This window comes from Gigantopelta aegis, chromosome 3 (assembly GCF_016097555.1).
Source record: "Gigantopelta aegis isolate Gae_Host chromosome 3, Gae_host_genome, whole genome shotgun sequence".
NCBI classification, from domain to species: domain Eukaryota; kingdom Metazoa; phylum Mollusca; class Gastropoda; order Neomphalida; family Peltospiridae; genus Gigantopelta; species Gigantopelta aegis.
The window spans coordinates 92,913,098-92,936,638 of record NC_054701.1 but is presented as its reverse complement, the minus strand read 5'-3'; the positions used below and the strand labels follow the sequence as shown (position 1 = coordinate 92,936,638).

The window sequence follows — 23,541 nt, the reverse complement described above, 5'->3', positions numbered from 1 at the left end:
CACTCATATGAACATCCGAAGTAATACAAATACATGTGTAATAAAAATAATGCTGATATATTTTGAGAATTGTCTGTAAACTAGACACCAGCAGTAGAATACATAAGTCTCTACCCACCAATACTGGCTCATATGGTTATATTGCACGCGTGAATTTCTGTACCGAAGACTCACGAAGGACAACATGACTTCTGGAGTGCGAGATCAAAAGGTACTGGCGACCGACCAGCGAGTTAAGTAATTTCTAAGTATTAAAACCCTCCCTATTCCTTACCCTTAACCTATTTTCTTGCTTATATTCAATTACGATTCAAGCATGCTGCCATGGACTCGCGCCTTAGCTATCTAGGCTATCTGACCAGGACGTCGAGATAGTGGTTGGTGATAGAGTAGTCGGTGTAATGGCCTTACCCACCGAGTCCTTAAAATTCGCTTCAGGTGGAACCAGGTAGTGGGGTGCCAACCCAATATCCCCTAGGCTAACCCACTAAATAAACATAGACAGTTACCCTTTTCATCCCTTGCCGTACTTTATTATTATCTCCAGCAGCGCAGCAACAGAAGCAGGAATTGTGAACCAACTGATATCAAAGAGGTCCAATTTATGACAGTGATTCATGGATGGATGTCATTACAGCTGTACGTGTTCTAATAGCTCTTCTCTGTTTGGTGCCAGTTTTGATTTAGTAAACTAGTCTAGGAGTAGCAGTCCTCTTTTTGGTGCACGAAGGATGAAATCTCCAGTAAAGAATCTCGTCGGAAGTGGCTGTCCTCGTATAGACGAGGCACTAGATAGAGAGTAATGGATTCAACCACCATTTTGCCAAATTACCATTCGGCTCTGCATTGTGCAGAGATACGGCCCTGACCATGTATTACGGTTTTAAAGTTCAGACTCATTCAAGACATCCATTTGACCTTTTTGTTTGTAGAGATACGAATATGATCATGGGAAGTGTTTCGTCATTCCATACAAGAACGTTTGTCCTGGGCACGCGTTGTAACATCACGAGTTCTCCCTGAGGTATAAAAGCTGACATTTTCTGATTTATGCAAACCGATGCATTAATATAATAATAATAATCAGTAAGCTGTTTCATTAGGCGTTAATTTACGCTAGGAATTCAGTAATTGTTTTACGATAATACACCTCGAATAATGCGGTCTCCGTCAATAATACAACATGTACATAATAACATAGCACCAGCAAAGGGGAATAACTCCCCAAACTACAGACATGTATATATCGGACCGTGTACAGTAGACTGATGTGGATCAAAACAAGGTAGGTATATAAAACTATTTAATTTTATGTTATCTTCTGGTTGTTCTCAAATAATGAACAGATTTTGTTTTTAATTTGACTTGATATAGATCTCGTTTGTCAGTTAGGTCTACTTGGCATTTATTCAAATCGTTAGCCAGGTTATATTTGTGTTAAAGTTTTGGTATGCATCTATTATAGAATATCTTTATTTTACCAAAGTAAGTTTGATACTTTTAACAAAAAATACTGGCGATTAATATTGTGTTTAATAACAAGATAGGTTACAAATTAAACGACTCAATTTCTATTAGTCGTTCAGGGCAGTTGTAATCCATAGAGACGTCTTTGTCATTGAATTAACACTTGTCCATATGTTAAAGGAAAGTGTTTCATGTTTCGACAACAGTGGTGTAAAAACATAGGAAAGAACAAAGAAATTCGTGGCAGGTCTATTAAAATGTTTTACATTGTGTGTTTGTATTGCTTACTAAACGGTATTAATAAAAAAAAGTTTGTCCGGATGTCAATTATTTTGACAGTCTTCAGGGGAAACCCGCTACATTGTTACATTAGCAGCAAGCTAGGTGTCTTTTATATACACTTTTCTAAAGATATGAAAGCACATGCCATAGCCTTTGATATACATGTCATGGGACAATGTAAATTGCGGATAACAAAAATCGTATTCTGACTGTCACATCACGTCCGGTTATGAGGAGACAAGTCTTTTCATAAAGTATAAATAATCAAGATATTTCAAAATCTATTTTTGTAATGCTATTTAAAAAAAGAAATTAAATGCTTATATTGTTGTAGGAACTTTGAATAGGCATCTTACCATCAAGGAACGCGCTTTTTAAAATATAATAATAGTCCTTTAATAGAGAGTTACACCAAATAACATTAAGAAAGCACCTACATTGTATTTGTTATTTCTAAAACATGTTCTACAAATCCTGTGTTGCCCAAATTGCGGTGAACCATGTCGTATTCCAATGAAAAGCACAAAACTTCAAGTTAACCTGAGCGTACAAAGCTTTATTGAAGAAAATTTACAAATTATACACTGTATTTATTAAGTTCAAACAGATTGCATGTTCATAGATCTGTCTATGTCCTCCTCTAAGCTTTAATTTGTAAGATAAACAAGAAGGTCAATGGTCCTTTAATAAATCGTACAATGTAAACGTTTCACGTATGAACAGGTCCTGGGGCCTATTTCACTAAACTCTCGCAAATTTGCGATCTCGCAGTGCAATACTAAAAGACTTACAAAGAGGGTGCTTTGTTTTCTTGCAGAACCTAAGAGAGCTTTGTGAATTAGGCCCCTGGAGTAGCTCGTGGTTTTTCTGTTTCAGTTAGCTATCCTTGTTTCAAGTTGAACCATGAACACACTGGTGACTATACTATGGTTTGTTGTGGTCGTCAGTGTAAACACCGACGTATCCGTACATCTACACGTAAACGTACAATCAGGCAACTCGGAAACGAAGACTGCAAGAACACTAACACCCGAAACAAGTTTACAATTGACAGAAACGTCGTCACCAAATACTAACGCAACAGCAAAGACAACTGGCTCACATACCGGTGTGACGAAGGCAAAAGCAAAAGCACAAGCGTTTTCGTTGAATAAGTCGGCAGAGAATTCAACTACAACGAAACCATCCTCGGACCATTCTGGAACTACGACGTCAGCAAAAGGTGTCAATAAGACGACAAACTCGACTGAGGCAAAAATCACTACCAGTAAAGTACAACTCTCCACGACTATCCCACAAACAACAACAGTCAAGGCTGAGTCCATTTTGGAATCTCCTACTAAAGAAGCACCAGTGATGGTCAAGACATCGGCAAAACCTCAAAGACGAAAAATACTTGCAATGAATGATACAACGGTTAAATCTCAAAATGCAACACATGTTCCAAGTGTGATGCCTGCCGTACCAACCAAAGCAGTGAAAACCGTCAAAACGTCGATTACACAAAAGGAAACGAAAAACACGACTGTAAAAACAATTAAAGATGAATCAAAGGTTGATGTCACCACAAGCACTAAACCTGGGAAATCAACAGTCTCAACGAAGACAAACGTTAATCAGTCGACTGTCGCAATGAATCCATCTGGTAGTACTCCGGAAACAACAGCTGCACCAGCTAGCACTGCATCAAACACAACAGCAACGTCATCTACTGCTAGTTCTCCACCAAAAACAACGACAGTTTCTAAAGCTAGCCATGTTCCAAAAACAACAACGCCAGTTTCTAAGTCTAAATCTCCACCAAAAACAACGATAACTCCTAAAGGTAGCCAAGTTCCAAAAACAACAACGTTAGTTTCTAAGTCTAAATCTCCACCAAAAACAACGATAACTCCTAAAGGTAGCCAAGTTCCAAAAACAACAACGTCAGTTTCTAAGTCTAGTCCACCAACAAAGGCAACAACAACTCCTAAAGGTAGCCATGTTCCAAAAACAACAACGTCAGCTTCTAAGTCTAGTTCACTACCAAAGGCAACAACGACAACTCCTAAAGGTAGTCATGTTCCAACGAAAACAACATCAGCTTCTGCGACTAGTCCTCTACCAAAGCCAACAGTGGCAGCGTCGTCTGTATCTACTCTACCGTCAGGGTCAACATCGACGTCTACACGTGCACCTGCTGGTAAAGGTATACAGGGTAACTCGAGGACTGCCACTTCCTCTAATGCAAACAACAAACACCCACAGAGCAAAACTGTCTGTGTGTATATGTGTGCGTGCATTCGTTCGTGCGTTTGTTTATTGCATGAAATGTGTTGTGTATGTGGTGTGTATTTGAATGTATGTGGAATGTTTTATGATTTTGTTTAGTGTATGCGTGTGGTGTGAATGCTTGTATAACGTTTGGTGCATATGTGTTTATATACGAATTAGGGGCGGGACGTTGCCCAGTGGTAAAGCGCTTGCTTGATTCGCGGTTAGTGTAGGATCGATCCCCGTCGGTGGGCCCATTGGGCTATTTCTCGTCGAGGCCAGTGCACTACGACTGGTATATCAAAGGCCGCTATATGTGCTATCCTATCTGTGGAATGGTGCATATAAAAGATCCCTTGCTACTAATGGAAAAATGTAGCGGGTTTCCTCTCTAAGACTATATGTCAGAATTACCAAATGTTTGGCATTCAATACTTCATTATTACAACAAATCGATGTGTTCTAGTGGTGTCGTTAAACAAACCAAACCTTTATATAATTAAGAATTGTTAGTGAAAAATGTTTTCGAATGTTGAAGTTATCGATGTAACAGTCTCACATTGTGTATGATCGCGTGCTCCGGATGGGTGAGCCAGAATATGGCAAGCTGGGTTGTCGTAAAAGCATATATTCATTCAAAGTTAACATAACTAGCAGTACTGCTTTTTCATGTCATGTACTGGTGGTCGAGTTACGTAAGCCAGCCACCCTTAACCCCAAAACTAACACACACACACACACACACACACACACAGACACACACACACACACACACATACACACACACACACACACACACACACACACACACACACACACACAGCCCAGATACTGATTTAACACTTAAAATGAAATGACTATTCACAAATTTCATATGGTCTGCTTTGATTAAAAACAACAACAAAACATACATGTATATCAGTCAAAGTTTATTGCCAAGATATTTGCTTCTTAGTTGTAGATGCAGATGGAAACAGTGGAAAACTTCTCACAATCAAACAAGGTCATCTGCAAGTGTACGTATCGGCCAGCATGTACTGTAGTGATGTACTTCAATCTGTCAGCATGTACCGTAGTGATGTACTTCAATCTGCCAGCATGTACTGTAGTGATATACTTCAATCTGTCAGCATGTACTGTAGTGATGTACTTCAATCTGTCAGCATGTACTGTAGTGATGTACTTCAATCTGTCAGCATGTATTGTAGTGATGTACTTCAATCTGTCAGCATGTACTGTAGTGATGTACTTCAATGTCAGCATGTACTGTAGTGATGTACTTCAATCTGTCAGCATGTACTGTAGTGATATACTTCAGTCTGTCAGTCTGTCAGTATGTGTGTAGTGATGTACTTCAGTCTGTCAGTCTGTCAGTATGTGTGCAGTGATGTACTTTAGTCTGTCAGTCTGTCAGCATGAACTGTAGTGATGTACTTCAATCTGTCAGTCTGTCAGCATGTACTGTAGTGATGTACTTCAGTATGTCAGTATATACGTATGTTGGTAGTGATGCACTTCAGTCTGTCAGCATATACGTATGTGTGTAGTGATGTACTTCAATATGTTAGTGTGTGTCTAGTGATGTACTTCAGTCCGTCAGTATATACATATGTGTGTAGTGATGCACTTCAGTATGTCAGTATGTGTGTAGTGATGTACTTCGGTATGTCAGTATATATGTATGTGTGTAGTGATGTACTTCAGTCTGTCAGTATATATGTATGTGTGTAGTGATGCACTTCAGTCTGTCAGCACATACGTATGTGTGTAGTGATGCACTTCAGTCTGTCAATATATACGTATGAGTATAGTGATGCACTTCAGTCTGTCATTGTATACGTATGTGTGTAGTGATGTACTTAAGTCTGTCAGTGTATACGTATGTGTGTAGTGATGTACTTCAATATGTGATGTACTTCAGTCTGTCAGTATATACGTATGTCTGTAGTGATGCACTTCAGTCTGTCAGTATGTGTGTAGTGATGTACTTCAGTATGTCAGTGTGTGTCTAGTGATGTACTTCAGTCTGTCAGTATATACGTATGTGTGTAGTGATGCACTTCAGTCTGTCAGTATATACATATGTGTGTATTTATGCACTTCAGTCTGTCAGTCTGTCAGTATGTGTGTAGTGTTGTACTTCAGTCTGTCAGTATGTGTGCAGTGATGTACTTCAGTCTGTCAGTATATACATATGTGTGTAGTGATGTACTTCAGTCTGTCAGTATGTGTGTAGTGTGTAGTGATGTACTTCAGTCTGTCAGTATGTGTGTAGTGATGTACTTCAGTCTGTCAGTATATACGTATGTGTGTAGTGATGTACTTCAATATGTCAATGTGTGTCTAGTGATGTACTTCAGTCCGTCAGTATATACGTATGTGTGTAGTGATGCCCTTCAGTCTGTCAGTATGTGTGTAGTGATGTACTTCGGTATGTCAGTATATACGTATGTGTGTAGTTATGTACTTTAGTATGTGTGTCTAGTGATGTACTTCAGTCCGTCAGTATATACGTATGTCCCTTCAGTCTGTCAGTATGTGTATAGTGATGTACTTCAGTCTGTCAGTATATACGTATGTGTGTAGTGATGTACTTCAGTATGTCAGTATATACGTATGTGTGCAGTGATGTACTTCAGTCTGTCAGTATATACGTATGTGTGAAGTGATGTACTTCAGTCTGTCAATATATACGTATGTGTGTAGTGATGTACTTCAGTCTGTCAGTATGTCAGTCTGTGTGTAGTGATTTACTTCAGTCTGTCTTGTCTGTGTGTAGTGATGTACTTCAGTATGTGTGTAGCAATGCACTTCAGTCTGTCAGCATATACGTATGTGTGTAGTAATGTACTTCAGTCTGTCATTATATACGTATGTATGTAGTGATGCACTTCAGTCTGTCCGTCTATACGTATGTGTGTAGTGATGCACTTCAGTCTGTCAGTATGTGTGTAGTGATGTACTTCGGTATATCAGTATATATGTATGTGTGTAGTGATGTACTTCTGTCTGTCAGTCTGTCAGTATGTGTGTAGTGATGTATTTCAGTCTGTCAGTGTATACGTATGTGTGTAGTGATGCACTTCAGTCTGTCAGCATATACGTATTTGTGTAGTAATGCACTTCAGTCTGTCAGCATATACGTATGTGTGTAGTGATGCACTTCAGTCTGTCAATATATACGTATGAGTATAGTGATGCACTTCAGTCTGTCATTGTATACGTATGTGTGTAGTGGTGTACTTAAGTCTGTCAGTGTATACGTATGTGTGTAGTGATGTACTTCAGTCTGTCAGTATATACGTATGTCTGTAGTGATGCACTTCAGTCTGTCAGTATGTGTGTGGTGATGTACTTCAGTATGTCAGTGTGTGTCTAGTGATGTACTTCAGTCTGTCAGTATATACGTATGCGTGTATTTATGCACTTCAGTCTGTCAGTATATACGTATTTATATAGTGATGCACCTCAGTCTGTCATTGTATACCTATGTGTTTAGAGATGCACTTCAGTCTGTCAGTCTGTCAGTATGTGTGTAGTGTTGTACTTCAGTCTGTCAGTATGTGTGCAGTGATGTACTTCAGTCTTTCAGTATATACGTATGTGTGTAGTGATGTACTTCAATATGTTAGTGTGTGTCTAGTGATGTACTTCAGTCCGTCAGTATATACGTATGTGTGTAGCGATGCCCTTCAGTCTGTCAGTATGTGTGTAGTGATGTACTTCGGTATGTCAGTATATACGTATGTGTGTAGTGATGTACTTTAGTCTGTCAGTCTGTCGGTCTGTCAGTATGTGTATAGTGATGTACTTCAGCCTGTCAGTATATACGTATGTGTGCAGTGATGTACTTCAGTCTGTCAGTATATACGTATGTGTGAAGTGATGTACTTCAGTCTGTCAGTATATACGATGTGTGTAGTGATGTACTTCAGTCTGTCAGTATGTCAGTCTGTGTGTAGTGATTTACTTCAGTCTGTCTTGTCTGTGTGTAGTGATGTACTTCAGTCTGTGTGTAGTGATGTACTTCAGTCTGTCAGTATATACGTATGTGTGTAGTCATGTACTTCAGTCTGTCAATCTGTCAGTATGTGTGTAGTGATGTACTTCAGTCTGTCGGCCTGTCAGTTTGTGTGTAGTGATGTACCTCAGTCTGTCAGTATATACGTATGTTTGTGTAGTGATGCACTTCAGTCTGTCTGTATGTATGCGTGTAGTGGTGTACTTCAGTCTGTCAGTATATACGTATGTGTGTGTAGTGATGCACTTCAGTCTGTCAGTATGTGTGTAGTGGTGTACTTCAGTCTGTCAGTATATATGTATGTGTGTGTAGTGGTGCACTTCAGTCTGTCAGTATGTGTGTAGTGATGCACTTCAGTCTGTCAGTATATACGTATGTGTGTAGTGATGCACTTCAGTCTGTCAGTATGTGTGTAGTGATGTACTTCAGTCTGTCAGTATATACGTATGTGTAGTGATGCACTTCAGTCTGTCAGTCTGTCAGTATGTGTGTAGTGATGTACTTCAGTCTGTCAATATATGTGTACTGATGTACTTCAGTCTGTCAGTATATGCGTATGTGTATAGTGATGTACTTCAGTCTGTCAGTATATACGTATGTGTGTAGTGATGCACTTCAGTCTGTCAGCATGTGTGTAGTGATGCACTTCAGTTTGTCAGTATGTGTGTAGTGATGTACTTCAGTCTGTCAGTATATACTTATGTGTGTAGTGATGTATTTCATCTGACTTAAATCAGAGTCTGAGATTTCAGCAAAGTCCAGACTCAAAAGATTGAACAAAGTTTTCTGACTTTATTTGCTTGTTACTTGTATGGGCGAGACTCTATCAAAGCCTCAAGTATTGACTCTAAGAGTTTTATGGGTCACGTTCATTAGCCGTTACACTGAACGAGACTTTATCAAAGCCCCGAGTCTCGACTCTAAAGTATTATAAGTACTGGGTACCGTTCATACTCCGTTACATTACATTCGTCAACCATGCGTGGTGATGCAGCGTTTTGAATACTGGTCTGTATAAAGTAACAAACCTATCAAAACATTGAAAGTCGTATATTTGTATTGGACAGAATGAAGAGGATATGCATACACAATCATGATACGACTACAAAATCAGTGTACAACATACACATCACTTTGCTTCTCAAAGTAACTGAAGACACAACTAAAATTTAAAATAATGAAATTATAAATTCAGCAAAACGTATGTAGCCATGGTCATCTTGCCGTTTGCTGGAATGTTTCGCTGTTGATCCCATCCAGACTGTTTTCACATTCCAGACATCTGCGAGAAGACACCGTGCTCGACATCAGCCACTTCTTCAACAGCCTGGACATCAACCACGATATGGTCGTCGACCAGCACGAGCAGAATCTCGCGTGGACTAAAGCAGACGTGAACGGTAAAACTGGCGGGAAAACACAGACACACGTAGATTGACAAACTTAGGGTGTCGCGCTCTGCACCATTGCTTTACAGATCCCATTTAAAAGTATGGCAAATTTAGGCATACTACTATACCAAATTAAGTGTAGTTTTACTAATTAAAAACCACTGACGAAATTTCTCCTTAAATTTCTATTACAAATTTGGAGATAATGAACAGGGTTTTGTTTTAGCCTACTGCCTCCTTTCATTTCTCTCCTTTGAATTCCAACTTATAATTCTTATTTCTTGTCATTCTGGTAGCTCTTCCTGTCTTTCAATTTCGTTTTGCTGTCCACCTCGACATCCCAGTCCTTCTTTCTCTAACTGCGACAGTTGAAACATGATATATTTCAGTAGTTAGAACTTTTGTGTTTTAAAGTATACATATATTTCAGTAATTTTATTTGTACACAAGGAAAGCGTTTTATTTCTGCAGTTAGACTTACAATTGGTCATGATCGTTTCTGAAGACCCAACGGGTCATATTCCACCTACCAGTGCTCCACACAAAAGTGACATTACTTCCGGCTTCCATGAGCTGTCCTGTATGAGGGCAGTGGTTAGATTATTTATTCTCCAGCACTCTAGAGGACGTTCTGCATGGTGTTTGTCTCAACGTTAACAGCTAGTGATGTCACTAACCAGATCTCCCTGTCTCGTAGGCGATGACGTCCTGTCGTACGACGAGGTGCACCCGTCTCTGACCTGGTACGAGGCGCTGGCTGTCGATGTGGGTGGAGATGGGATTCCTTCGCGGAGAGACGCGCAGCACTTCACATCTGGGATGGATCTCAATGGTACATACAGACTATTTCATTTATCTGTCTTTGTTTTGGGCTTTTCTTTTGTTTTATTTTTTGTAAAGGGGGGGGGGGGGGGGGGGGGTATTATTATTTGTAATCCGTATTTATTTTAAACATCATGTACATAAATCTGAAAGACAGAACCATACTACTTGATCAAGGTCGTATCTATAGGACAGCTACTCCTGGGGAGATTCTTTACTGAAGATTCCACCCTTCTTGCACCGCCACAAAGAGGACTGCCACTCCCAGACTAGTTTACTAAATCAAAAACCAGCACTCATGTGACATTTAATTTAATCATAATCGTTCGTGTAACAAAAATACCACAATTATCATAACAACATTTACCATAGTTTGACACCCAATAGCCGATATATTTTTTGTGCTAGGGTGTCGTTAAACATCTATTTTATTCTATTCTGTTCACTAACACCTTCAGGTCATTGTGTTAAAGATGTCTGCAAAAGAAGATCAGATGCAATATGTTAAAGGTCGTTACTGTTAAAGAGCCTTGTGAAAAGTGAAACAATCGTCACCGTGGGTAGATAAGTTGTGTGATATATTTGTATTGCTTGTGAAAAGTGAAACAATCGTCGCCGTGGGTAGATAAGTTGTGTGATATATTTGTATTGCTTGTGAAAAGTGAAACAATCGTCGCCGTGGGTAGATAAGTTGTGTGATATATTTGTATTGCTTGTGAAAAGTGAAACAATCGTCGCCGTGGGTAGATAAGTTGTGTGATATATTTGTATTGCTTGTGAAAAGTGAAACAATCGTCACCGTGGGTAGATAAGTTGTGTGATATATTTGTATTGCTTGTGAAAAGTGAAACAATCGTCGCCGTGGGTAGATAAGTTGTGTGATATATTTGTATTGCTTGTGAAAAGTGAAACAATCGTCGCCGTGGGTAGATAAGTTGTGTGATATATTTGTATTGCTTGTGAAAAGTGAAACAATCGTCGCCGTGGGTAGACAGGTTGTGTGATCTGTTTCTGTTGCTTGTGAAAAGTGAACCAATCGTCGCCGTGGGTAGACAGGTTGTGTGATCTGTTTCTGTTGCTTGTGAAAAGTGAACCAATCGTCGCCGTGGGTAGACAGGTTGTGTGATCTGTTTCTGTTGCTTGAGAAAAGTGAACCAATCGTCGACGTGGGTAGACAGGTTGTGTGATCTGTTTGTGTTTGCTGATTCAATGTCTCTGTTGCAGGGGATGGAGTCAACGATCTTTCAGAGTTCCTCGTCTTCATTGGACTGGTACGTGACTTGTTTGTTATTTCTTAAACTTGTTTGTATAAGTATACGGGCTCCCATTTTTGTAAGGAGAGGGAGGAAGGGCAGGCTGATTTTTGCCCGAATTAAACGAAAATGCCCGAACCTGGACAACAAAATTTATTCATATTAGCATTCCTGCCAAACAGCTAAATAAGGTTGCAAACGAATCGCCACGCATTTTTACATGGATTACAACTAATACGCGCGAATTAGAGGATTTGCTCCAGCACTAGGTGATGTTGATATGTTTGTGTGTGTGTGTGTGTGTGTGTGTGTGTGTGAGAGAGAGAGAGAGAGAGAGAGAGAGAGAGAGAGAGAGAGAGAGAGAGAGAGAGAGAGAGAGAGAGAGAGAGTGTGTGTGTGTGAGAGAGAGAGAGAGAGTGTGTGTGTGTGTGTGAGAGAGAGAGAGAGAGAGAGAGAGAGAGAGAGAGAGAGAGAGAGAGAGAGAGAGAGAGAGAGAGAGAGAGAGAGGCACAGACTGACAGTTTTTTTTTAAACAGTCATTTTTAAATAGGTACATATTTGTATTAGTCTCTGTGAAAATAGAAGCAAGTTACTTTATTACTTCTGACCTGGAATAATTTAAAATACATTTTCAATTGTCATTCTTAACTTGCAATAGCTACACACTTCATAACTAGTGGCCACTATTAAAAACATTTTCGTTGTGTAAATAATCAATACAATAGTTCACATCAGTATATAATTATCAAAGGTACAGTTGTATTTGTTGTTTGAAGTACGGGCTACAAACATGATCATAAATTATTCACAAATCTAATATTGGTGTTTTTGTGTGTGTGTGTGTGTGTGTGGGGGGGGGGGGGGGGTTAAGCCAAAGATCTGTTCAATGGATAGCGTGACACAACAACGAACGCGATCAAAAAAAAAAGTCCGTTCCGATACGGAACGCTGGTCTATAATAATTACATATAACATCTCTAGGGAAATTTTATAGTGGATCGAACATTACAACTAAATTAAATTAAACAAAAACTAAAACCTAGTTCGACTGGCCTCGGTGATGTAGTGGTTAATGCTTACGGCTGGTAGGTACTGAGATCGAACCCCGGTACCGGCTCTCACCCAGAGCGAGTTTAACGACTCATGATCAATAGATAGCCACTGCACCGACTTCTCTCTCACTAACAACTCATCACTAACATGAACAAACAGCCAAGATTGCTGAGGAGTGTGCCCATGACAGCGCACTTGAATCTTAATTATATACAAACAAAACAAACCTAGTTGAGTGTTAGAGAGCAGACTGATGAAGATAACCAGTCAGTCTAGGTTGAGCCAGGTGGTATTAAACATGCCTACTACCAGACTCACTTCCATTAGCTTAAGTTAAAGGGACAGTTTTTAAACACTATGGTATATTTTTTACTATTAGAGCCGTGTATGATCACTAAAATTAAATTTTACTTATATTTTATTGTTTAGGTTATCCATTCCCGTATAACCAAAGTTTTTCTGGTTATCCTGTTGTTTCTAATACCATTTTTTTATAGTTTTAAAAACGCACCGGCGTCTGAGAAGTAACAGGTATGGAGTCGAGTTTTAGTCTATTTTTAACGGTATTTCACCGTTTCAACTTCACAGGCTCTTGTTTCATTATCGTGTAACGTTATCCAAATATGTTACAGGTTTTTAGCTTAACCAAACTTAGTGTCCATTTTTATGGGTTGAAACTAGGGTGTGCACCTTTAAGAATCCCCGGACTGCACTCCCTGACACTGAAGTGATGGTATTCAGCACACTGTGCAAAGGTTGACGGTAACCATGTGTAGCAACAAACTAGAACGACAAAACCATTAACAATTTTTAAAAAGTCGTATATCTGCACAAGACAATCGCAAATGGATGTTTTGACAAGGTCGTGACAGCACCGATGAATCGCTGTCCGATGTTTCGCTTATAAGAGGACTGCCACTACCCAGGACGATTGACAAAGTAAATAAACACCACTTAGTTGAAAACATGTTTATATCAGATCGTGTGCATTACCATGTGAAAAATTGAACATGATGCATTGTTGTTGTTTTTTTCATCTAATATACCTGTACACTGATGTTACTCTGGTGTATTTTACCATTGCAAATTGAAAAAATATATAGGATAAGTACAATGTAATTAATATATAGGATAAGTACAATGTAATTAATATCAATCGTCGATAATACGGGGTGGGGGCGTTGCCCAGTGGTAAAGCGTTCGCCTGATGCAAAGTCGGTCTAGGATCGATCCCCGTCGGTGGACCCATTGGGCTGTTTCTCATTCAAACTAGTGCATCAGGACTGGTATATCAAAAAAAAAAGAAAAAAAGTTTGTTTTATTTAACGACGCCGCTAGAGCACATTGATTTTTTATCTTATCATCGGCTATTGGACGTCAAACATATGGTCATTCTGACACTGTTTTTCAGAGGAAACCCGCTGTCGCCACATAGGCTACTCTTTTACGACAGGCAGCAAGGGATCTTTTATTTGCGCTTCCCACATGCAGGATAGCACAAACCATGGCCTTTGTTGAACCAGTTATGGATCACTGGTCGGTGCAAGTAGTTTACACCTACCCATTAAGCCTTGCAAAGCACTCACTCAGGGTTTGGAGTCGGTATCTGGATTAAAAATCCCATGCCTCGACTGGGATCCGAACCCAGTACCTACCAGCCTGTAGACCGATGGCCTGCCACGACGCCACCGAGGCCGGTTGGTATATCAAAGGCCGTGGTATGTGCTATCATTTCTGTGGGATGATGTTTATAAAATACCCATGCTACTAATGAAAAATTGTAGTGGGCTTTTTCTCTAAGACTTTACGTTAGATGTACCAACTGTTTGATATCCAATAGGCGATGATTAATAAATCAATATGCGCTATTGGTGTCATTAAACAAAAACAAATTTGGTCTAATAACTGTGCCAGTGACTTTGAGGTTATAACTGTGCCAGTGACTTTGAGGTTATAACTGTGCCAGTGACTTTGAGGTTATAACTGTAATTTTGTGCGACACGGACGCCGGATGTAACATAACTCCACGTCTGCCCATGGGATTCGAACTAGCAACACTCTGTGTTAGAGACCAATAAACTTACAAAACATGCTAATCTGGATCTAAGAGTACTTATATGTAAATATATAACCTTAATACAGATGAATAAAATATGAACGGACAAAAACTGAAGCTTTTTTAATGTTTATTTATTGCAGGTAAAGAGCGGTAACAGCAAGAAACATAACTACTAACAACACGAAGATTCGTCGCACACTTGACATACATTGTACTGAACAGAATAAAAACATTAAACAAGCATTCTGACAGTACTGCAGTTTAGTAATACGTTTTGTCTACCAGGCCTTACAACTATCCTAAGTTCAAGGGCCACAACTCTGTTAAACATGAATAAATTCCTTTTTTAGGGTTATGGCCCTTGAATAATTGCTATGAAAGTTTAATTAAATCTGGCCCTAACTGCCAAATTTCTTTTGACAAATGAGTAAATCCCATGAAAGTCAAACTTGGTCTGTAACCAGACGATAAACATATATAAAAAATTTCAACTCATTATATGAGGCATTATAAAAAAAAAAAAAAAAAAATAAAAAATCCGGAAAACTATAATTTATGCATATATAGGCCTGCATGTACATTGAAAAGACATATGTACAGACGGAGACGAAACCTAGTCTCCTCCGGTTGGACCGGACCAATGGACTTTATCTGTATTTACATTTTACTCTTGTTCATTCCCAGTCCGGTACACGATGCAGATCACTTTAGAAACTCTCGCGATATAACCCCCCCACACACACACACACACACACACACACACCTCCACCACCACCACCACCATCACCCGATGTGTGTGTGTGGGGGGGGGGGGAGGGAGGGGCTATGATCAAGAGCTTCGGGACATTAACTCAATTTAGAGTTAATCACAATGGTGACTCTTTATCTACAGCCCATTGGGCTATTTCTCGTTCCAGCTAGCGCACCACAACTGGTATATCAAAGGCCGTGGTATGTACTACCCTGTCTGTGGGATGGTGCATATAAAAGATCCACTGCTGGTAATCGAAAAGATCGAGTAGCCCATGAAATGGCAACATCGGGTTTCCTCTCTATATATCTGTGTGGTCCTTAACCATATGTCCGATGCCATATAACCGTAAATAAAATGTGTTGAGTGCTTCGTTAAATAAAACATTTCCTTCATTTATCTACGGAGCCACCCAACCACCAGTACGTAGAAGGAACAAGCCAAGGAGGAAACACGCGCAGTGGGGTGGGGGTGGGGGCAAAAACTGTTGACTCAACCGTCTGCGTCGCCGCCCCTTAGGACGACGGATTCTACACCGCACTTTACTTTGGGAGCCGGTCAAAATTGCTCAAATCACCAGGAACCAGTTTCACAAAACATCGTAAATTTACGTCTGCGACTAGCAGTTATACCGGGCATACATTTACATGTGTTTTGCATATATTTCATGCACTAAATTACATCATTACGGAAGAAGGAGAATTTTAATGACAAACGAAAATGAAATTTGTATACTTCAAACTATATTTATTGTACTTTTAACAATAATAAGAATGGTGGTTTAGTCGTAGATTTACGTTTACGTGCAAACTAGGCTTACCATGTTTTGTGAAATTGGGCCCTGGAGTCTTTTTCGGCTGAGCAGTCAAAGTTTATTTTCAGTTCTAGTTTTTCCAGACATGAGTAGAATGTGCTGCTCGAGTAATCATTTTGGTTTTAGGTTCTATACCAACTTATAACTTGGTATTTCAAATTCAGCTCATCTCAAACTTCACCTCCCCCTTCTGGCACGTTAATAGAGTTCTGATCCGATCTGTATTTACACTATCAAAAGGCGACAGATATGCCATACTAATCAACACACCATGACCCAAAGCACATCTCGTTACAAAACGCTCGATTGCACAAAATATCCATAACCAAAATGTATGTTAGTATATTATGTCTTTAAAAGTTTTAGTTACAATTTCTGTTAACAAAAGTTGAATCATTAGTAAATAAAGATAGCACTAGTAATACATGAATACAAAAGTAGTTCAAAAACCACAAATACGACGGCCGGACAAATGGCAGTTTTCGCTTGTGGTTCTGGACTCAAAGCTAAGAAACCGGCTTTATGAAGTCGGCCATCCACATGAACATAGTCCTCAAATTGCAAATCCTGCTGCTTCATTCTACAAACACAAGATGTCACTTTAAAATGTTTTCCACGTCAGATTAGATCAAACATGGCTGTTTTTATTACACAAGTCTTCTTTAAGAGATCTGAGCAGTTCTGGACACATGCCTGCCAAAAATGTCCTCCAGTGTCACAGTGACCTCTGACCCCGGTGAACACAAATCACACGCTCGCGTTTCCGAGTCTACAGCGTTTGGCCCCATCACCGTGTAACGGAACTGAGGGGGAGAAGACGGCAATACTTCCCATTCCACCTTCTCGCGGGTTGCTTTGGTTATTTCAAACTTCATTTCCGGTCGCTCGGGGTGAGCAGACGATATTCGAGAAAGGTGCGGGCATTCCTTAAGATCTGACTTGGGTATGGTTAAACACCCAGTCTGCATGTAAAAACTATTATCCTCACATCCAGCATCATAATTTTCATTGAAGTGTTTACACGCATCCTCTTGAGTAACCGAGAATTTGGCAGCCGAAAATTGGCTCCACGTCTGATCAAGATATCGTTTAAATCCGTTTCTTAACAAAACACGTCTAATGTTTTTCCCGTTCCCGTGCCAGTCCTCTATAAAACAAGCAGTTGAGGGTCTGAACCGGATGTCTGGAACCGGAAACCTCATCGTGACGAGGTGTGTCCACTTCTGTGCATCCTGGTCTTCCACCCAGAAGCCAAAATACGTCGACTTCCCATCCACATCCCATCTCCGTACAACTATGGTGTACCACTTGTCCGTTTCCCAGCCCAGATCGAAATTCATGGACTTCAAACCAGTCCCTTCACCATCAAAAGTCTGCGTCACTGTGCCAGGTCCTTTGAACACGGGGACGATGGGCTCTTTGCACGTCTGTGGATCCCACAACGAGAAGATGTAACATTTTCCATCCGGGTGGTCTTGGATCCCGCAGTACCCGCCGCCATCTTGGCCACCGTTCCACTGAAGACAGCAGTAGTACGTGAACTTGGCGGCGCCCAACGTGGGAACGTGGACCTCGTGGACGAGGATGTCTCCGTCGTGTTGGTCCTGAAAACACAGCGTACATGACGGCGCCCTGCTTCCCGACATCGTTACGGTGTTTGTTGAACCAACTTACCGGTGACTCATTGCATGACAGGATTAGTTTTCACTGCTGTCGTTCAGAGTTAATGTCATAGTTCGAGCACAGGCCACGACAGTCAAACCTGTAAATAGCAGACACAGGAGTCTAATAGTGTAGTCTTTTAACACAGTGGACCGCACAACAACATAGTTTGTAGTATATTACACTAATCAGGAGAATGAATAGTTTACACAGATCTCTTAACAATGGAGGTCTCACAAATAAGATTTATACCTAACAGAAGTGGCTGGCTGATAATGTAGAGGTGACCTATTAAGCAGGTTTGACTGTATTGATATCCAGTTGACAGCTGGTACAGTACGGCACAACCGGCAATCTTTTGTTACTTGTCTGAAACCCATACAACTGTTACGAGTTAAGCAATAAATATCTGTTATGTGAAAGACACATACATTTACAGTAATAACTATACGTTAGGGGCCACCCATAAAGTACGTACAAACAAAATTTGGGATTTTCCATCCCCCATTCCCTCATGTACACCTCTTGTCGTTTGAGCATTACCCACCCCTCCTCCAATGCGCGTGCCTACATCGTTCGTCCAGACTGAAATGTGCACTGGATACAATTAAGAGCTTGGCGTATGTACTTTGTCAGTGTACACTCCCTCCCCCACTACTCTCCCCACCCCCACACCCTAAGAATACGTATTTTATGGATGGCTCTTATTACCGAGGTCTGCCTTAAATAGAAGCCTACCTCGATTAGAGACTGGGTCTCAGAGCGTCACGAAACAGAGGCATGTCTTGAATAGAAGCCTACCTCGATTAGAGACCGGGTCTCAGAGCGTCACGAAACAGAGGCATGTCTTGAATAGAAGCCTACCTCGATTAGAGACCGGGTCTCAGAGCGTCACGAAACAGAGGCATGTCTTGAATAGAAGCCTACCTCGATTAGAGACAGGGTCTCAGAGCGTCAGGAAACGGAGGCATGTCTTGAATAGAAGCCTACCTCGATTAGAGACCGGGTCTCAGAGCGTAACGAAACAGAGGCATGTCTTGAATAGAAGCCTGCCTTATAGAGTATCTGTCATTCTAGCTTAGTCAGATTAACGACCGCACTACTTGTCAATCCCTTTGTATAACGTCAAAAACTTGGTTTTTGGGGTGGGGTTTTGTTAATAAAAGTTCGTTCATATAATAATCTTATTCTTCAATACCACACTATCTATAAGCAAGCGAATGTGAGATAGACTATCAACTTTGTTATGCCTTAAATAAAATACCTGCATTTTAGAACAAGAAAATATGAAAAAGATCGAGAGAGGAATGTTTTATTTAACGACACACTCAACACATTTTATTTACGGTTATATGGCGTCGGACATATGGTTAAGGACCACACAGATATTGAGAGAGGAAACCCGCTGTCGCCACTTCATGGGCTACTCTTTTCGATTAGCAGCAAGAAATCTTTTATATGCACCATCCCACAGACAGGATAGTACATACCACGACCTTTGTTACACCAGTTGTGGAGCACTGGCTGGAAAGAGAAATAGCCCAATGGGTCCACCAACGGGGATCGATCCTAGATGAAAAAGATAGATGCCTACCTTAAATAGTGGCCTGCCTAGAATAGTGGCTGATCTCGGAGCGTCGCATAAAATTAAATTGGCCTAAACATTTTTTTTTTTTATTATTAATTGAAAAATAAAAAACACGAATTACTTGTATAGTAAATACATGACGTATCTGAATAACTGCATATCACTACTGTACACGCACAAACAGAGAAAAAAGTATATATTTGACAAGTAGCCTAATTCGGTTGATGAATGTTGTTAAACGTGTCATTATATTATCCTATCTATAAAACAGTGGCGTGACAAAAGTGAAGTCGCTCACCGCTGACTCGCGGCACACGCATTCACTTTGACGGGACTCGTAGGCTCATTTGCTCAAAGTTTGTTTTGTTTAACGACTCCACTAGAGCACACTGATTTATTAAGCATCGGCTATTGGATGCCAGGCGTGCTAATTTTTACATATAGTTTTAGAGAGGGAACCCGCTACATTTTTTTTCATTAGTAGCAAGTGATATTTTATATGCACTATCCGACAAACAGGATAGCAACTACCACGGCCTTTGATATACCACGGCTGGGACGGGAAATAGCCCAACGGACCCACCGACGGGGATTGATCCCAAACCGACCGCGCATCAGGTGAGCGTAAGGTTCAAGCACGCTGCACTGGACACACACCTAAGCTATCTGTCCAGGACAGTGGTAAGTGAGTGAGAAGTCGGTGTAGTGGTTTTACAACTAATGTAAGTCCTTAAAACTCGCTCTGGGTGGGAGTCGGTACCGGGCTGCAAACCCAGTACCTACTAGCCTTATGTCCGATAGCTTGACCGCGACAGCACCGAGGCCGGTATACACTTACCTTGATTTTTGTATTTTACTATACTTTTCCCCACAGCTCTTTACCCTGGCTTTACATAAGTATATAATTTTAATTTTTGTTTTGTTTTAATATAAATAATTCTGTTTGAAGCCCAATAGCCGATGTGTATTTTTGTGCTAATGGTGTCGTTAAACATTCATTCATTCATTCATCCATCCATCCATTCGTTCTAACAAAATTAGGTTGGAATTGGTCAAGTAGTTTGGGAGATGAAGTCAAATTTTGAAAGGTTTGTAAGCATAACATACGTCGCACGACTCTTGTTACTCAAAAAGCAGATGCCACTCTTAGCAAAACCTATATACTACGCAAGATTCGTTTAACTCACTGGTACAAATAATTAAAATAATCGGAATCGGCTCCATAGATGGCAGTCTGAACTCTTCGGACGAAAGAAAGACATGTTTTGGTTAACGACGCACTCAACACATTTTATTTACGGTTATATGGCGTCAGACATATGGTTATGGACCTCACAGATATTGAGAGAGATAACCCGCTGTCGCCACTTCATGGGCTACTCTTTTCTATTTAGCAGCAAGGGGTCTTTTATATGCACCATCCCACAGATAGAGTAGTACATACCACGGCCTTTGATATACCAGTCGTGGTGCACTGGCTGAAACGAGAAATAGCCCAATGGGCGCATCGAGCTAACGCTGTACCACTGGTTTACGTCCCGCCCCTCTCTACGGACGAGTGCTTGAATCAAACCTTCAAAGTGTGATCACCAACAAAAATCTGATTTATTGAGGGTAGTTTTCAAAATATACAGTAACTGAGAGAGCAATATCGTTATTATTTTGACGTCTACATGTATTGGCTCTAGTGGTGTCGTTAAACAAAACATACTTTTAACATGTACTGATTACTATGAATTCAGACTAGATGCTGTCTGGGGCTGATCAAGGATTGTATAAAGTGTGGGTGGGAGGGTGGGTGGGGATGGGGTGTCACAAAATTCTAAACAGTAAGTTGGAGTTTCCCAGAGGCAATCGCCTCACCCCGGAAATGTTTACATGAAAGATGCCCAAAGAAGCGTTTTAGGGACAATTTAGTGTTGTATATAGTGGGTGATGAATTTTAAAAGTCATTAAAACGAGCGGTGCAGGGGGGGGGGGGGGGGGGAGATTCGTGGACCCCTATGACCCGATGGCTGCAGAGCAAATAGCAAACACTTTTCGCCATTATGCACTTTTTGCGCAGTTACTGATTATAAGCTTGTATGCAACGCGAAGAGCTCCAAGCAAGACTAATTTGTACTGTATAGCTTCAAACGTTAGACAGCCGACACCATTTTCAAGACACTCATATTGATTCGCAAACAGCGCAGCAGCAACAATAGCAGTTAAAAAGCAAACACACCAAAGACGTGAATGTACGTACACAAATATGTCGAATCCAGATTTGCTTCCACAGAACACAGACATACGTTAAGTTTAGATCGACATTTAAGGTCATTCTGCACCACCTAGGCCTGATACAGCAACCTAATGAATGTATAATGTGTTATACTGTTCAAAATAAGTAGTGGATATTCAAATATAGCATACAATAACGGAGACTGTTCATTATATAATAATTATTTTAATAGGAATTATTGCATAATCACAAGAGGTTATTAGACAATACATTATCATGAAGTTTGACATGGCCAGATGAAAAACAAATAATTGAAATTGATGCAAAAGAGTAGAGAGGGTGAATTTGATGTTTTGCTTCGTGATTCGCCAAACATGTACGGTTTTGACGAGGCATGTTCCAATATCAATTTGGGGAATCCTTACCCATTCTTCTTGGAATGCAACACTCAACTGCCAAAGTGGTCTGCTGACGGTCACGTTGTCTGAGGCGTCCCCGCATGATGTCGCAGACGTATTCTATGGGTGAAATGTCGAGGTTCTGAGCTGGCCGAGGAAGTGTGTTGGTGTTTTTCGTTTTGATGAATGTCATCACTGGCCTATTACGATGAGCATAGGCGCTGTCGTCTTGATAAAACGGAATGTCCGCCAGCGTGACGTGCGATGTAATGTAGGGTGTAATGATATTGTCTCGATAGTACTGGCTTGTGACCCTCCCTTAGACAATGTGAAGTTGGGTTCTGGCAGTTATTGTGATTTCACCCAGACTATAACTGACTTCCCTCTGACATGGTAATGAGCTTGAATGTTGATCTCGGCGTAACGCCCATTAAGACGTCGCCAAACCCGGTCACGCTGATCATGGAAGTCTAAAGTGTACCTGGATTCGTCCAAAAACATTATTCTGGCTCACCACTGGTGTCTGGCAGCAATGTGTCTCGCTGTCAAAGGGGGAATGAAGTTGGTGTGCATACAGTCCGTTTGGAATCGTCTGACCAAAGACTCTCACTCCAGCTGTAACATGGACGTAGTTGGCTATATCTGAGATGAAGACTCACACCAGCTGTAACATGAACGTGGTTGGCTGTATCTGAGATGCAGACTGGGCTCGATTCTTCAAAGTATAGGTTAATTCTGATGAGACGATCTTGAACTGGAGTTTTGGCCCCTAGAGCGGCCTGGACGAGGCCGCTCATCCACGTTTTGAGTTATTCGATATCAGGTCCACAAAATACTAATTCAAGACTGAGACACGTTAAGTGTTTGGGCAACAATGTTCTCTCATTGCAGACGTCGCATGCTTACAAAATGGCCGAATATTGACTAAGCCTACAATGTGCCTCTATGATTATTATCGCGCGCGCGTGCAAGCGTGCGTGCGTGCGTGTGTGTGTTTTCGGAGTTGCACACCATGCAGACATGTTCGTGCAATATGTGCTCACGTGATTCGTATTTATAAATAGGAATGTGTGCATTTGGGTTATGCATTGAGTAAAAGCGTTGTCGTGAATAATGCACCTTGTTTTATTTTTATATCTTGTTTCATTCAGTAATTATTCACAAGTAATATCAAATATCCCTTACTTATTTCGAACAGTATATTTAGTCAAACGATTCGGCGTTTTGGAGCTATCTTTTCTTCTGGGTTTTTTTTTGTACATGTAGGCGGCCACTTGCCAACAACGTCCTTATAAATTACAATACACTACAATATAAAATGTTTTATTAAAGTTAATAGATCTGGTATTAAACATCTTAATTTTATATTAAGATCCAAAGTTAAAAGACTAAATTACACTTACAATTGCAGTTGTGAGTTAGCTGCAGAAGTAGTCTGATGTACAGTACCGGAATGGAAAGTTTATGCGGTCCGTGTTTTGGACATGTCCTTTTGCCAAATTTACT

The 23,541-nt window shown here is 40.5% G+C and overlaps 2 protein-coding genes across 5 annotated transcripts; one reads left to right on the top strand and one right to left on the bottom strand.

Annotated features, from left to right (window-relative positions):
- Positions 1-1,200: 1,200 nt before the first annotated feature.
- Positions 1,201-14,842, top strand: LOC121369356 (flocculation protein FLO11-like). 3 transcript variants are annotated; one of them, XM_041494386.1, is made up of 7 exons: positions 1,201-1,285; positions 2,626-3,931; positions 4,958-5,018; positions 9,302-9,423; positions 10,112-10,246; positions 11,461-11,507; positions 14,742-14,842. In XM_041494386.1, the coding sequence occupies exons 2-7, from the start codon at positions 2,653-2,655 to the stop codon at positions 14,775-14,777; spliced, it is 1,680 nt and encodes a 559-aa protein (XP_041350320.1). In that variant the 5' UTR covers positions 1,201-1,285; positions 2,626-2,652; the 3' UTR covers positions 14,778-14,842. The 3 variants fall into 3 exon arrangements, with proteins under 3 accessions (XP_041350320.1, XP_041350319.1, XP_041350318.1); XM_041494385.1 differs by having other exon boundaries at positions 2,626-3,937; XM_041494384.1 differs by having other exon boundaries at positions 2,626-3,946.
- Positions 14,843-16,454: 1,612 nt separating this feature from the next.
- On the bottom strand, positions 16,455-23,524 carry LOC121369357. 2 transcript variants are annotated; one of them, XM_041494388.1, is made up of 2 exons: positions 23,439-23,524; positions 16,455-17,928 (listed from the first exon to the last, which is right to left on the bottom strand). In XM_041494388.1, exon 2 carries the CDS (start codon positions 17,810-17,812, stop codon positions 16,829-16,831), a length of 984 nt encoding a protein of 327 aa, XP_041350322.1. In that variant the 5' UTR covers positions 17,813-17,928; positions 23,439-23,524; the 3' UTR covers positions 16,455-16,828. The 2 variants fall into 2 exon arrangements, with proteins under 2 accessions (XP_041350322.1, XP_041350321.1); XM_041494387.1 differs by lacking the exon at positions 23,439-23,524 and adding an exon at positions 21,662-21,755.
- Between the last annotated feature and the right edge of the window lie 17 nt (positions 23,525-23,541).